The 16458-nt window shown below is 38.8% G+C and overlaps 1 protein-coding gene and 1 long non-coding RNA gene across 5 annotated transcripts; both read left to right on the top strand.

Annotated features, from left to right (window-relative positions):
- The first annotated feature begins 7311 nt into the window (after nucleotides 1-7311).
- Nucleotides 7312-10442, top strand: LOC131230638 (uncharacterized). The gene is made up of 5 exons (XM_058226528.1): nucleotides 7312-7534; nucleotides 7927-8082; nucleotides 8960-9042; nucleotides 9141-9220; nucleotides 9356-10442. Exons 2-5 carry the CDS (start codon nucleotides 8029-8031, stop codon nucleotides 9466-9468), a joined length of 330 nt encoding a protein of 109 aa, XP_058082511.1. The 5' UTR covers nucleotides 7312-7534; nucleotides 7927-8028; the 3' UTR covers nucleotides 9469-10442.
- A 3640-nt stretch (nucleotides 10443-14082) lies between these two features.
- Nucleotides 14083-15968, top strand: LOC131230640 (uncharacterized). 4 transcript variants are annotated; one of them, XR_009164051.1, is made up of 4 exons: nucleotides 14083-15477; nucleotides 15573-15658; nucleotides 15736-15821; nucleotides 15932-15968. It is a non-coding gene; the product is annotated as an uncharacterized LOC131230640 (long non-coding RNA). The 4 variants fall into 4 exon arrangements; XR_009164050.1 differs by having other exon boundaries at nucleotides 14083-14782; nucleotides 14950-15477; nucleotides 15573-15821; XR_009164049.1 differs by having other exon boundaries at nucleotides 14083-14782; nucleotides 14960-15477; nucleotides 15573-15821.
- Nucleotides 15969-16458: the final 490 nt, after the last annotated feature.

The following is a 16458-nucleotide window of genomic DNA, read 5'->3' on the forward strand; positions in this document are numbered from 1 at the left end:
GTGGAATCAAGTTGAGCTGGCCTTAGCTCGACTCTGCTTGGCCACTAGTTGACCTTAGCTGAACTCAGTCTAACTTGGTCCTCGAGCTCAGCTTGGTTCGGTCAGCAGCTCGGCCCAGTTCAAGCCGAGTTCAAGCCAAGATTAAGCTAACTTTGCCTATGCAACATTTCCACAAACATCTGGACTGCACCTTCAAAATTCCATTATTTGTAAAACAACAGCAATGGTTTTACAAGTATTTTATCAAACACCTTCTGAGCAACACAAAAACCAAGAAAAAATGGGTATCTATTTCATGTACATACCTTCCTTGCCACCGGCCACACTTCGTTGAGTCATTTCATCAAACACTTGGTAAGCAACATCAATATCAAAGTTATAGAGTCACCGAACCAGTTTGATCTGAGTTCGATTCGAGCTGGGTTCGTTCCGAGTCAAGTTGAGTCGAGTAGGGGCCAGCTCAAACTTGGCTCAAACTCATTTTTGAGCTCAAAAAATCAGCTCAACTCAGCTCAAACTCAGCTTCGAACCAAGTCGAATCGAGCTTTTTCGAGTCGAGTCGAGCAAGCTAACCGAGCTAGCTCGGTTCATGTACACCTTTAGGCACAGCTATATATCTGTGCCTGGATTGCCTATGACTACGTTAGTCAACGGGCTAATCTATGTCTAAACCTGGCCTATATTGTTCAACGTAAGCGCTTTTTCAGTTCAATTAGTGATGAACCAAAATAGTCCAGCCCGAGCCCAGGCCAAAATATTTACAATGGATTCATTGAGCCTAGCCTGCCGGGCACATTTTCCTTTTGATATCTGATATGGATCTGGTTGCCCGCTGTCAAGAGAGATAAACATAGACAAACCTACCTGCATTGGTGACAATGGTTTTGGTTAGTTAAAGTACATGGGAGGAATTCATTGCAGGTGAAGAGATGGGAAGGAATGGGTTAGAGGTCATAGGTCATGGAGATCACATGTTAGTAGTGGGTTGATAGTGAGAGAGAATAGTTATGGTAGATTAATTAAAGTTTTTATTTTATTGGAGGAAGTAACACCCAATTTTTTATAGGGCATCCTTAATGTGTATGTGAGATCTACTTGGACCATTAAATGTGTAATCTCATTTTAGGCCAAGATAAAAAAATCTTTGGTTGATATATGATTAAGGCGAGCCACATCAAAGGAAACAGTTTCTAGAGAGAAGTACACTCTTATTCTTATAGGCACTACAATGATGATTATATAAAATTCACTCCAATCATTACATGCCATACTAATATTTAGGTTTGGGGACCAAAAATCAAGCTCATTTGTGATTCAATTAGGGAAATAGTTTAGAGCATAAGTATTGTCTTGTATGTTGTTTCTAATCATATGATCCCGTTGAATTAAGGATGGAGGGCCTGGAATAGTATTACGCACATGATGGTCAGGGTAGATTTTACATCGACACCTTGGTGGACCCCATCCAAGCCACAAACCATTTAAAAATTCACATTAAAAAACACTCATTAGGTTAGACCTCGGCATAACCCAAGATAATGTTGCCCTTACTGTGGGGCCTACTTTGATGTATGTACCCTGTATCCACATAGTCTATCAGATTTAATTTCCTAATCATTGTAGGGTGTGATCCAAATAAAGAAGATCTAAAGCTCTGGTGAACCATACTCTAGGAAACAGTGGTAATTGAACACCCTACGATTGCAAACTTCTTAGGGTGCACATTAATGTTTTGTAGTGTTTATTTTCAATCCAATCTGATGATAAGGTCATGTAACCCTAGATGAAGGGAAGCAACAAATATCAGCTTGATCCAAAACTTTTGTGGCCAATTAATATTCAATCACAGTTGTTTCCAATGGTATGGTCCACCTAATAATTGTATTCATTCATTTTTGGTATAATATATTTGAAAAAATCAATAAAGGGTGCGGATACAGAATATGCACATCAAGGAGGGTACCACGGTATGGGACACACTATCTTGGGTGAGGCCAGGGTCTCACCTAATCTCCTCCCTCCTCGAGATGGCAACCGTGATGCGAAACAGCTCTCATGGCCACTCATCCTTTATTTTTGTGGGCTCCGTCATGATGTGTATTTAAGATCCAATCCAACCATTAGATGGATAATTCTAATTTATGTCCATGGCCAAAAAATCAGGATGAACCGTGATTCAAGTGGGCCATACTAAGGGAAACAATTTTGTGAGAGACGTTCACCCCTTGATATTTACAGGCCCACTGATGATTATATAAAATCTACTCTAGCCATTATATACCATAGAAAAACATAAGCCTCAGGCCTAAACAATCAATCTATTACTACCATAGAAAAACATAAGCCTCGGGCCTAAACAATCAATCTAATACATTATTCAAGTGAGCCATATGAAGAGATACAGTTTGGATGGTGCGTGTTGCCTGTACGTTGTTTTTTATTGTGTGGCCCACCAGAAACAAAGAAGTAGCTGATTTTTGGGCCCTATGCATAAAATGGGACGATACACCCCTTGGTCAGGGTGGATTTTACATAAACACCATGGCGGAGCCCACTCGAGCCGGTACCCGATCCGGCAATACTTTTATTAAAACAACTTTTCTCTCTTGATGCGAAATCTGAAATCTTTTGATAGGATTTAAAATTTTGAAAGCCAAACGGGTCACGTCGGGCTCGTACGCTTTTGGACGTCACTAACCAAAATCGTTAAACCGGTAAGGTTGGTATGTTGGTTCAGAAACGGTTTTAAGCCGTTCCTGAATTTGAAACGGTACTACTCCGGACTAGAATTGTTGCAGTTATACGTCGTTATTTCCACTATTTTTTTGGTGTCCCAATTGAGTGGTGGATCTTCTTATTTATTATTACCGTGTTTTATTGTTTCATTTTGAAACAGATGAACAGAATGGATTCGATTAGTAACCTCTGAGTGGACCCCACAAGGCCCAAGAGGCACACTGCATCCATCTGCTGCAAACTACCGAATAATTTTAACCCTTTTCTTATGCCAAAATCCCTCGAATCCCTCGTTTCATTTCGCATCCATCACCGGCTCCGTCTCCCTCTCCCTCTCCCTCTCTCAATCTCCCTCTCCCTTTCTTTCGATCTCCCGATCTCAACCCTCTCTTTTGATCTCCCTCCCATCTCCCTCAATCTCCCTCTCCCTCGATCTCCCTCCTTTACTTTTCTGATGATTTGATTGTAAGGACACAGGATCTATCATCTTCCAAACTTCAACCCACGCCCCGATTTGTCTTTCCCATCTTCCAAGTTCCGGAATCTTCCTCTCTCTCTCTCTCATCTCTTCCTAACTTTCTCTAGTCATCGCCTCCTGATGAAGATCGGGCTACCGATGCTGGCTTCTCGAACTGCTGAGGCGAAGGTTGTACGGGCGGTGGCGTTTTCGGAGATTCCACTGCATTTTGAGGGGGTTTTGGCGTCGACGGAGGGGTGATGAAAACGGTATATCTCCCCGCCTTGCCTATAAAGGGGGGCGGTGTTGTAGAAGCCTCTCTCGTCGTTCTGGTAGAAGCTGCCATAGCGAAAGCTCGTTGTAGTAGAGAGGAGGAGAAGAACGGAAGGTGGGAGAGTGGGAAAAGGGAAGATAGATGTTGGGTTTTTAAAACAAAGCATCTCATGCTCTGCTTTTAGATCTGTCTTCGTTTTTCTTGTATGGAAGTTTTGATACACTTCCGGATTATGTAAATCATACATACGCACACAGTCATTTGGTTCAATTTCAGCCGTCTATATCTAGATCAAAATCCTGAATGGATGAAAATAAGTGGAATTTTGGTATGGATAAGAAGTAAGATTAAGATAAAAATTATTCAACGGTATGAAATTGGTTATTGAATTTTTTAGATTGACTGAAGGGTAGAATTGTCTAATCATTTTGATATTGTGTTTGTGGCCCACTTTAAGATATTTTAACTGTTTAGACGGTTTGGATTAGGTTTTTTTTATGTGATTTTTAGTTTTATTTAGTGCGTGAGTATTTTTATCATCATGTGGCAGCGTATGGTGAATGATACTCTGCCTTTCTTTTCTATTTTCAAGTTGAAATCTGCCCCTGTTTTCTTCGGAAATATCAGAAATGGATTTAGTTGGGCGTTGTACTTTTGTCTACGTGGAAATCATGGTACATGGCCTGCATCTTTTAAATTGGGATTTTTGGGCCTGGCCAATGACCCAATAACCCTTTTTGGGCTAGGGCATCTTCAAGGCGGCCCCCATCAGATCAATGGACATATCTTGCACCTTTGTACTGCCTTAGCATTTCTTGAAACTCTGCATGCTTCAAAGGACGGGTGAGAGATATTTACTCTTTGACGCTACTTCTTCCTTCGTGATGCATCCTGACCTGTCTGTATCATACATCTGATGGGAACATAAAATGTTATTCTTTTGTAAATTCTCTTTGAGGGAACTGTCTCTCTGCAGAGCATATTCTCCTTTTGTTAGTACTACTACTGAATTGGTTGCAGTTATTTGTTCTTGTATTCTTTGCATGCAGTGGCTTAACGATTGCATTGGTCGGAAGAACTACACAACTTTTATTCTGCTTATTGCCACAAGTCTCATTTGGGTATGTGGAAAATCCATGTCATTGCTCAATTGAGATGTTCTGATTTCTTTTAGTATTCTCTTCAGTAATTTTAACTTTGACGCTTACTAGATTTTTGCTTCTAAACATGATCCTTGCATTACTTGCTTCATGCCAGATTGTAATTGAGTGTGGAGTTGCATTGCTGTTCTAGTGCGCTGCAACTGTTGTGGTATGTTTTACACATCAATCTCTTCATGCTTCAGCCAATCTCATTGGTTGCTAGAGCTGCTTTTTACTATTAGGAATTTTCAATTTTTATGGAAATAGTGCTGAGTGAGCAAATGTTAGGGGTGTGTGTGTACACATCTGATTAATTCAGCTGCTAGACCACACTTATATTTTCTTTTTCTTTTTTTAATTATATCAACGTCTATGCATGATGTGGCCTACCTGATAAGTGTATTGGGCTGATTTTTGCACTGGGTGGTCTTCATGATGTAGCCAACCTATAACTTTTTTTTAAGTGACTATGATGATTGAACTAAATGTTACCTTACTGATTTGCAGATTACCCAAGTTTATTTCTTCTTATTATGTTGAAACATTTGTACTGATTTATTTTGTGGAAAGCAAGGTCTGGAGTTATATGAGAATTTTTTGTTCTTTCTGAACTAGTTGCCTTACTGTCCGTCAGATGACTTAATTGGTTTACAGGTACCTCCTTATTTTGTTTCATAATGCTCCAGTAGAAGTATGGGCCATGACAAAGAGTCCCATTATGGTAATAACTATTTGTCCTTTTATTTACCTCCTCTTTTCATGAATCCTGCTGCTTATACACAACTACAATATACTCATTGAAGGTTTTAAAGTACGTTAATTTAACTTACAAACTTGGATGCATCGTGCTCGGAACTTCAAATGTACATGGTTTGTGATCGAAGGGCTAATCCAAAAGAAGCTTGACTTCAAGGACATGGTCAATGGGATCTGTGATCACGAATGGCTTGGCAAAGGCTTCACATGTCTGCTTCCAATTTGATCTTTCTTAATTTTCTGTGATATATGTCATGAGTTCTTGTTTGGGGGCATACAAGCATTGTGTTTATCTCTGATGAATGATGATGCCCACCTTTGATTTTCCATCCCTTTTCAAAAATTGTTCACGTTGAATGATCATAACCATCTGATTATCGCTGGCTCACACCAGGGGTACACCTGTTACAGCTCCTACATTTTTTGCTGGTATGCTTTTTTTACTTCTAAGAATGTCTTTATAGGATAGAACTGCAATTGAGTTTGGATTGTGGATTTGCATATGTTCAGGGTATTTGTTCTTTAATATCTCATGCAGATCCAAAAGATCCTAGTTTGAGGAGAGTTGAAAATTCCTTCCTTTCGGGGCCACTCCTTGTATGTGCAAGATGGTTATGATTGAACTACAATTTGGTATAAATGTGTTCACTTGGTCATCATATTTGTAGTGTAAGAGTTCCTATCATACCTTTTAGTGTTTTTTCTTCTTTTATGGTTTCAGATCCTTCCACATGATTGTAGAGAATGGACAGTCATGATCTATCCATGTTCATAGGGAAGTTTCTTCTCATCTAGTTTGTAATTGTATGATTGTTAATCCCAAACCATATATTTTACCAATTCAAATTGAAAAATTGTGCAATTTATGAAAGAAAAAAAACTTTTAGGAGCTGCTTTTTCTTTTAGCGAAACTTCGCAACGTGATTCTAGTTGTAATATACATTGCTATCGTGTGCTCTGCAAATTTTAGATGATTTTGCTTTCAAAGTTAGATTTTAAAACTTTATTCATTTCACGACTGCTTTGCAAGATCATTTGAGTCCAACAAACTGGTTCGTACTGTTCAAGTTTGAACTTCTGCAGACAGATCAGTTGGATGTTCAGCTGAAAGCAGTGCAGTTGCTTGGTGACCTGTTTGCTTTACTTGACTGCATTATTACAGAAACATTTAAGCTACTTTTCTCATTTTTTATATTAAGTTCCCTTTTCTTCAACGACATGCGAAGAGTTTCAAGCTGTTAGAATTCTTAATCCAGCATCATTCATTCAGATGTGGCATTTATGTGGTCTCTATAACAGGGTGTAGTTTGGTTCATGGACTATATGGGCATGCATCAGCATGGTTGCAAAATGGTAGCGGTTTGCAGTTTGTGATGCTCTTCATTCAAGTACATGACATGTTTTAACATTTTTTAACCACATAATTAGATTGTAATTCTTTGTTCTTTAACAATTGTTCTTTCATTGTGGCCCACTTGAATAATAGGTCAGCTTGATTTTTTTGGCCCTATGGCTCTAGGCCTAACATGAGATTACACATTTGGGGCCTCAAATTAAGATTATTTGGGAAATTGTTAGTTTTATCCTCTAACTAATGAAAATTTATTCTTTCAATGTGTTTCATTCCTTAATTTTCATTTTAGAGTCCATTTGATGATTACCAATTACATCTGATACTCTTAGATTTACAGCTACTGATATGCTCAGTTTCTACTTATGACCTATGATTTGATCTTGTGCTTAACTTTTGATTGTTGCTTATTGATCTCCCTCTCTTTCTACAATCTACAAGCACACACCCACATCTTTATCTCTTTGTTTACACACTCTGAACTTGTTTTATTTTCATTGATTGCAAGGTTAGCTGCTAACAGAATCAAGAACTTATGTGAAAGGCTACAATTGTCTTTTCAAGTCAGGAAGAGTGTTTATTGTCTGATGTAACAAATCCTTGATTTGACCTTATATGTACATACATATTCTGACCTTGCAAGAACTAGTCTAAGTGGTTGTTTGGGATTTTGGTGTAGTGCCATTTTAATCGTCTCAATTGGAAGCAATGAATACCTCAACAACTATCTACAGCCAGATTACCATAATACTAGCAAATACTTTTCTCCTCAAAGATTTGCTGGATTGCTGGTGCATAAATTATCTCAACATTTGAAGGTAAAACTAGCTGAAACCATGAATATCTATTAAAATCTAAAGAACTATGATCCAACATCCTTAGTTTCATTGGAACACATGGATAATCCAATCAATTGATCTAAAATGTCCATTAGCAATAATGCATGATTGGTTCTCGTCCTACGTTGATAGGATTGAATGAAAGTAGGGAATCCTTAGTGGAGTGGGATCAGTTTATATACAGGTTATATACAGGTTACAAGTAAATGAAAGATTTAAAAGAGTTAAATGGTAATAAAACCATGATATTGATTGCTAGTAAACATTATTACTAATGCACATAGAATGCTTTAATCGTTGATTTATGCTAACCAATTAAGGAAATCACCCTTTTTTTCAGTTTCTTCTTCTTCTTGGGGTGTAATTCTCAGAGGTTGTATAAACTGGGAGCGCAGAAGATCATTGTATTTGAGATTGGAATAATTGGGTGTTTTCCGAGCATAACAAATGCAGTAGATTTCAGCACAGTTTGCATGGAAGTAAACCAGCTCCTATTGGAATACAATCGCCTGCTTTCACTTCTAATGGTAAAGCAATCAAATCACTGGTCATCTTTGATTTATTTTTTATTATCTCTTTGATTTATTTTTTATTTTCTCTTTGCATGGAAGATCATTCTCAGACTTGTTTTCTATGTAACTCATTAACTAAGACGCTTTATTAACCTTCTCTTGAATCTGGAGATGTCTAATGATATATGAGGGTGAGTTTGGATGTGGCACTGAATTGAATTGCATTTGTGAACTTTGGGTGAGCTAGCAATTGAACTGTTAAAAACTTTCAATCAGTTTGAGGTGACTGGTTGATGGATGACCAAATTGGTGGGAATGCATTACAGTCTGTAGCTAATGTAAATATTTGAAAGGTTTGTTTACTTCTTATAAAATAAGCATTTAGCATTGTCATGTTTAAGGAAGTAAATCTTCTCGTTATATTTTTCTTTAGGGAATATTCAAGTGTACTGCAGAATCAGGCCTGCATTTGGATTTAGAATTAGACATGTCACCTCCATTGTTACAAGATGGTGGACAGACGTTCCATGAAGTTTTTCAACTGAAGCAAGGGTGTTATTCAAATCTTCCTGCAGATAAGATTTCAGAAATGAAGTTAAATAGTTTAATGTAAACTCTTGAATTCACTTATAGCGGTTGGGCCTAAGTGTGTCTATGTTGCTATTTTCTTTTTCTAATTTTTTTTATCATGGTTTTCTAAGTAAGCCGGGCACAATCTTCTTTTATTGCTTCCTTTCTCTTGTACTTGCTATATCTCATGTATTGAATTGGCTTCAGTTTTGATGTATGAGTCTCTTTTGCATGGAAGCAATTTGTATTTAAATCAATATGCTACTATTAGATTTTGTAGGATGGTGAAAATGCCCCATACTCCCATGTTGCAATTTTGTAGGATCTATATGCAGTTACTAAAACCAGAAGTTTGCTGCATTGTCTCGATGTAGTGTCTGGAATTATCAAATCCTGCAGGAACAAGTGCAAATTTGGGATGTGTTATCTTTCCATCTGGTTAGAAGCAGAGTTCGATTTTTTTTGCCTAAAAAATTAGGCCATTTCGTTCCTCAGTGATACAGGACAATTAACCACAGAGGGCTGGTTCTGATGGTTTACCAAGAGTGGGGTCTTTCGTGCATCCGCTTCTTCACAGTCATGGGTGAGAGTCTGTTAAGTTTATAACATGATTGCTGGCTTGCAACATGCAAGGGTCATTTGGTCATGTGGTTTACATAGTTGAGCATTCTTTTTACGCTTCTCTGAAAATGGTTCCTTTTTTTTTTTTTTCAACCAGTTCTTCAATATTCTCTAGTAGCATGGATGGGCAATGATACTGGCTCTTTCGATGCTTTTGAACAGGTTGGTTTCAAAATTTTCGTAGGGGTCACTGCTTCTGTAATGAATTGAGATGCTGATGGAACTAGTTGCAGTCTTGTTTTAGAGGGCAACCCAACCCTCTGGTATCTTTTTCTTTCCAGATTTGGCGCCATTTTTTTTCTGCTTGTTTAAGCTCCTTTAATGGTGATTTGGTAGATGGGTGTCTGCTAAATGTGGAAAAAAGCAGAAGCCCACATGCTAAATTTCTTTAGTTCATCTTTCATGCATTACAGGAAGCTTTTTGCAGTTGATTTCTCTATTTCTGCGTGTTTTTTTTTTCTTTTTCCTCTGTTTTAGATGATAATCTGTGAGATATACAAGGACAGTAGAAAAACCAGAGCCCAGATCAAAATAGCGTCTGGGTGTTTCATCTTCTACATTTTTACGCATCTCCGATGAGTGAACGAAGGTTCTTAGCCGTTGATTTCTCTGTTTCTTAGTGGTTTCTTTCTTTGATTGAGGTCCTTCAAAGCTTCCATGTAGACTTGTATCTATCAAATATATTAAACATCTAAAAAAACTGAAGGCCATCTTCTTCCATTTACTTCCATATCTGTTGCATGAGAGAACGTTCTAAGCAATGGATACTTTGTTTCTGCATGTTTTCTTTGCCTTTGTTTTAAGCTCTTTTCATGGAATCATGTTAATGAGTGTCCGTCATAAAGAGTAGAAAAACATAAGCCCCTATCAAAATAGCATCTGGGTGGTTGTTCTACATTATCACTAGACTGGAATCCTCTGAAACACTGCATAAAACACCAGAGATCTTTGGGGCACACCATGTTGTATATGTTAGATCCTGAGTACACTCTAGATATTAGGCCATGGGGCCAAAAATCAGCCAGATTCATAACTGGGGTGGGCCACAATGGTGGGTATCTCACATCGAACATATTCATCGGGTTGGAATCACAAGGATGAAGTGAAGATACAAAAATCAGCCTGATACAAAGCTCAGGCGAGCTACAACCTGTGAATTTAGAGGTTTTAGGCACAATTTTACATGTCCCATCATATATATATATATATATATATATATATATATATATCATGCTGATCTTTTGCTTTGCATGTATAGTGGATGTAATGATTATCACCTGATGAACAGTGGATTTTTCACATATACAACATGGTGGGTCCAAAGAGCTTTGGTGTTTTACATGCTGTGTAAAACAGGTAGAGGATTTGTATAAAACAGGTATGATAGAGGATGTGTAAAACAGGCATTGTAAAGGATTCCAATCCATTGGCACCCATTTCTCATGCATGAAAGACATTTCTGGCCATAAATACTATGCTTCTCTGAGCTCTTTTAATGTCTGCATTTGGTTAGGTATCTGCAAACTTAAGAAGAACAGTTAAAGATCAGCATCCGGGCATGTTGCTTTCTCCAATTTTATCCACATCTAGTGCATGAAAGGACTTCTAATGCATGGATTCTCTGAGGAAATCTTTCAAAACTGACGGAGCTTATATTACATCATGGAGGATTTTTTATTTTTTATTTTTGTATTCGTGCAATTGTAAACTTTGTAAATATATATAATTTTTATTATATAGTTGTACTATATTTGTTCAAAATTAATTTTTATTTGTATATAGTATTATTTGGTTTTTAAATTAAAAACAAATGTACGGCTTCCATTCGTAAATAATGAAAAATACTGTTCCAGAAATTTATGGGCCGACCGTTGGCAACATTAATAACGGTTAAAAACCGTTCCTAAGAGTTCGTTCTTAAAATTTGTTACGGTACTCGGTACGGTATTGAACCGTTCCAGTTTTTTTTTGCGACGCCTCTTTTAGGAACGGTTTTAAACCGTTCCTAAATGACTTTTTGGCGTATTGCCCCGCCTCATTTAAAAGAGGGCTTAAAAGTTGAGCCCGAGCCTTGCCCTCAGGCCGGATACTTCAAACCAAGCTTGACTTGACACGGGCCAAGCCTGAAAGCTTGATGAGCCAACCCAGCCCATTGACACCCCTAGACCCCACAAAGGTATGCCTGTAACTAGAGTAGTACATGAGTTGAGTTAGCTCGATCACCTCGCTCAATTTGATTCGGAAAAGCTAGACTTGCTTAGGCTTGAAATTAGATTCGAACCGAGTTGAGCTGGCTTTTGGAGCTCAAAAAAATTTCAAGCCGAGTTCAAGCTTTTCCGAGCTCGACTCAACTCGGATCGAACCTCAACTCAAACTGACTCGGATCGAATAAGCTTGGTGACTCGGTTATTTTGATATGAATGTTGCTCACCAAGTGTTTGATGAAATGACTCGATGAAGTATTGGTGAGGAAGGATTGGATACGCCGGTCATTTGATTTTGATGTTGCTCTCTAGGTGTTTGATGAATTACCTATAAAATATTGTTACTATTATACATTTTGTGAGAAATTGAAGACGCATTCTACTTGTTTGAGAAAATGTCTAACATGCTCGAACTGGCCCGAGTTGTTGATCGAACTGAGTCAAGTTCAAGTTGGGGTTAGCTACTGGCCGAGCCGAGCCGTGCCAAGCTCGACTCAGTTCGACTCGTGTACAACTCTATCTATAAACCTGAGAGATGTACCTGTGCCTAGGGTTATGTGGGGCCCATAGAGATGTCCGTTATAAATCCATACTTCATCCATATTTTTAAAAAACCAAATAAGACATATTTTTAACATTTCAAGCCGAGTTCAAGCTTTTCCGAGCTCAACTCGACTCGAATCGAACCTCAACTCAAACCGACTCGGATCGAATAAGCTCGGTGACTTGATTATTTTGATATAAATGTTACTCACCAAGTGTTTGATGAAATGACTTAACGAAGTGTTGGCGAGGAAGGACTGGATACGCTGGTTGTTTGATTTTGATGTTGCTCTCTAGGTGTTTGATGAAATACCTATAAAATATTGTTACTGTTATACATTCTGTGAGAAATTGAAGATACATTCTACTTGTTTGAGAAAATGTTGAACATGCTCGAACTGGCCCGAGTTGTTGATCGAATCGAGCCGAGGTAGCAATATAGGCTCGAGAACAGAGCCGAGTCGAGTTCGAGCTGGGGTTAGTTACTGGCTGAGCCGAGCTGTGCCAAGCTTGACTCGGTTCGACTCGTATACAACTCTACGTATAAACCTGAGAGATGTACTTGTGCCTAGGGCTATGTGGGGCCCATAGAGATGTCCGTTATAAATCCATACTTCATCTATATTTTAAAAAAACCAAATAAGACAGGAGTCCAAAAATAAGGAAAATCTAAAACTCAAAGTGGGCCACACCAAATTAAATAGTGAGAAAGGAAACATTCATTGTTGAAACCTTCCTGGAGCTGACCATGATGTTTACATGTCATCCAAACTGTTCATAAGGTTATTACCTCTCAGATCAACTATAAGCACAAAATCATCCCAATAGAAAACTTCTATCCCCTAAAGCGTTCAATCCCTATTGTTTCGTGTGGTATGGCCCACATGTACTTGAGTTTTAGACTCTTGTGCTTTTGTGGTCTTTCAAAACAAATGAATGACATCTCTATGGGCCCCACACAACCTTTAGGTATAAGAATATCTCTACGCTCAGAATCACATGCAATCCGCTATTGGGAGCCGTTGCACAAAACCTTAGGATCTAGCCTCCAAAAACACCAGAATTATGGGATAATAATGAAATGAAATAAATCAAAGCACAAACCACACGACATGAGAGACTTTTCATGGAAAACCCTCAAAACCACGGGACCTACTCCAGAGCAACAATTCACTATGAAGTAAAACGTTACAACCAATCACAAGCACACACCGCTTGGATCAAACCTTCTTCACTCACGCAAGAGTGGATAAACAATAAAACAATAATGAAAAATAAAGATATCTCACCGATCACGAGGAGGTAGAAGCGCTGAGACATCGACTGAGAAAACTCCCTTCCACAAGCTTCCTCTCTCTCCCTCTCCCTCTCTCTCTCTCTCTCTCTCTCTCTCTCTCTCACCTTGGTCATGAAAACCCTTAACACAATAGCTTTAGAAAGCCTCCTCAATGGCTTAGAAAAGCTTTAGGGATCTCTATTTATAGTTTAGGCAATTTCCCTTTCACACCTCTGCGAAACCGCCTCCAATTTACGCAGTCCGCACAAAATCTACGCAAATCTGTGTAACCCTCGACTAGTCGAGCTAGGGCCTCGACTGGTTGATCACTATTCACTTGACTGGTCGAGCCAGGCCCTCGACTGGTTGAGGCCAGAAAACTGAGCTCGCTGGACTTTGAATCGAGTGACCCTCGACTGGTCAAGCGGCTCCCTCGACTGGTTGAGCAGCGCGGTGAAACACTCCGATTTTCAACTGGCTACACTATCTCTTTTTTGAACTGAAGAGAAAAACCCCATCATCCGCTTCTATCTAAAATGGAAGCGGATTGCCTATGACCACACTAGAGTTGTGGAGTGCATTGAGATGTCCATGATAAATTCACTCTATCCATCTATTTTGAAAGGCCACAATAGGACATGATTCTAAACATCAAGTCACTACACCAAAATCGATGATCAGAAATGGCTCTGCTTTTGGTTTAGAAACGGTTCTACACTATACGTAACAAAGGTTAAAAAGGTAATTAAAATAAAGGCTGATTTGGTTTCTAAAAGAGCGTCGTCTCTCTCTCTTGCTATTTTCCAGCACTCTAAATCTCTTTTTTTCCTTTTCCAAACCCTACGCAGGGATTTTCACAATATTTGTGATCGAGGGCCACCGCCTAGGGCACGAACTCCTCACCGTTGTCTAAGGAAGTTATTTCTCCAGCTGTCAGATTAGGCTCTCATTGTGATTCTCTTTTTCACATATCCGAAGGGTAAATCAATGTCGTCATTTGACGAAAGGGGGTTTTTAAAACCCTAGCATTGAAGGAAGTGTGGAAGTAATGATTGGGAGCAGCCGTAGAAGATGATGGCCAGAGGTCTGGATCTAGGGTTTGAACAAACCACATTAGAGGATGACGGATTCAAAAGAGGTTTTCCCCTTAGATTTGGCCCGGATTTGAGGGTTTTCGTTGTGATTGCCGTTTGAGGGTGGAATTTGAGGGTTTTCCCCTCAGATTTGGCTCGGATTTGGATGAATTCAATTCAAAAGAGCTGGTTTTTAGGGTTTCGGATTCGACTTGGAGGGGATCTAGTTGAAGTCGAAGCATTTGACCGAGGGTTTCCTACGGAAATTACATTTTGTGAGAAATCCATTTTTCGGCCTTTTTTTAGGTGCTTGAAGTTAGATCTGATTGGCATTGAAGTGGTTTGCGGAAAAATGGCAGTAGATCTATAGAAGATTTGAGCATTTTTATCTGTCTGATCTGCCAATGGAGGTAGAACAAGAGACAGAGGTTCATATTAGTCTTCTCTCATCTAATTCACTTAAATTTCTCTTCTTTTGCCTTAGCATATGCTCTTGGTTGCTGGAATTGATGATTTTGATGTGCATTCCTTCAGTCTGTGATTTTGGTTTCTTGGTTTTCTTTTCCTTCTTCTGCCGTACATTTAACTTTTTCAGATCGTTTTAGGGCATTAATCCAAAAAGAGGCAGATCAAAAGGTCAAGTTGACCACACCATAGAAAATAGTGGGGATTGGGAAAGGGTTATCAATCTTGTTGGATTTTGGATTGGAAGATCTACGGTCGGAGTTGACAAAGAGTTTCGGGGGAAAGTCTGCCGGAAGCTCCATTTCCATCAGAAAATCTTGCTTAGCCCGGATGTTTTTGCCATTATGCTATTCAACCTACCGGATCTCATAATCTTCGTCTTTTTTCTGCTCGCATTTGTGGAATTGATAGAGAAAGCGCTCAAGAACCGGAATGAATGGTTGAGTTGTAGGAATCGAGATCAGAGGATATAGGTGTAAAGCTTAGAGGAAGAGAAAGGGGTTCGAGGAGATTTTCCAAAAACTCGAACGGAAGAGATCAGATTACTTTCTTGAATTTCTCTATTTTGAAGTTTTGTAGCTAAAAATCTTTGTTTTTTCCAGCCGAACTATAGGAGATTCAGGCAAAAAGAGGTCTTCAGAACTCTGTATTTCCAGCTGTGAGCAGAGTTTGGAATTTTTTTTTGTGGAAAATAGGATTATTTATTTATTTCTTTATTTTGAGACTTACAATTCCTTTTCCCTTTTGAAACAGGCACTGGCAATGAAGAGGTGGAGTACAAGCCTCTCCCTGCTGGTCCAAGAAATGGTACTAAAAAAGAGACTAGGGCATCTGGAGATGTGGAAGTGAGTTTATGTTGTTAGTTGTAATCCCATCTATCTAAGCTGTTGGAGCAATTTCTTGTCACCATCCCAAGTCCCAGTTCTTGAGAATGTTTACTGGAAGGACCTCATCCTTCTTGTCTCTATCTGGATTGCATTCCTTGCACTACAGATTGCCAAGGTGAGAGCTCTACTATGCCTCATTTTCATGTTCAAGTGCGGTAGATTTTCCTGTATTGTGTTTGTTAGCACATGAGCAAAACCATCGGTAGCTTGACCTGTTTGATGCAGAATTACACGGCAACCTGTTCGATAGCATACTTGATTTACACACATTTTGAACTTATTGAGATGTGGTTACAAAATTTAAGTACAGTAGTTATTTGATTTAAAAGAATTACACTGTTTACATTTGGGACAACAGATAGGAATGTTATCTTTTTACAGTTAGTTTACAAGAATATGTTATAGTCTATTTTCCATAATTTTTTAGTACTTGGGCCCCATTCAACTCAACCTTTGCTGTTTTCTGACCGAGCAACTCAAAGAGTTTTTAAGATTACTTTGATTAAAACTCACTGATTCGACTTGAAACCAATGGCCCATGTTATGAGGGGGAAAAACCAATGGCCCATGTTCTATATACATGTGTGGCCCATTGGACGAATGGTAAGAAATAGTGATCAATGGCTAATATTGTATTTACACATGTGGCCTATCTTATGGATGGATGATTGATTTTGGTCTAGGGTATGCTTATTGTGCGTCCTACCTAACGAATGGCCCAGATCTCACACACGTGCAACAAAGTCACCCTG

This window comes from Magnolia sinica, chromosome 17 (genome assembly GCF_029962835.1).
Source record: "Magnolia sinica isolate HGM2019 chromosome 17, MsV1, whole genome shotgun sequence".
Lineage (NCBI taxonomy): Eukaryota > Viridiplantae > Streptophyta > Magnoliopsida > Magnoliales > Magnoliaceae > Magnolia > Magnolia sinica.

Coding starts and splice junctions, on each gene's coding strand:
- LOC131230638 (XM_058226528.1), top strand. CDS start 8,029: ATGGAAGTAAACCAGCTCCTATTGGAATACAATCGCCTGCTTTCACTT. Junction 9,043..9,140: donor ATCAAATCCTGCAGGAACAA/GTGCAAATTTGG, acceptor TCAGTGATACAG/GACAATTAACCACAGAGGGC. Junction 9,221..9,355: donor CCGCTTCTTCACAGTCATGG/GTGAGAGTCTGT, acceptor TTTTTCAACCAG/TTCTTCAATATTCTCTAGTA.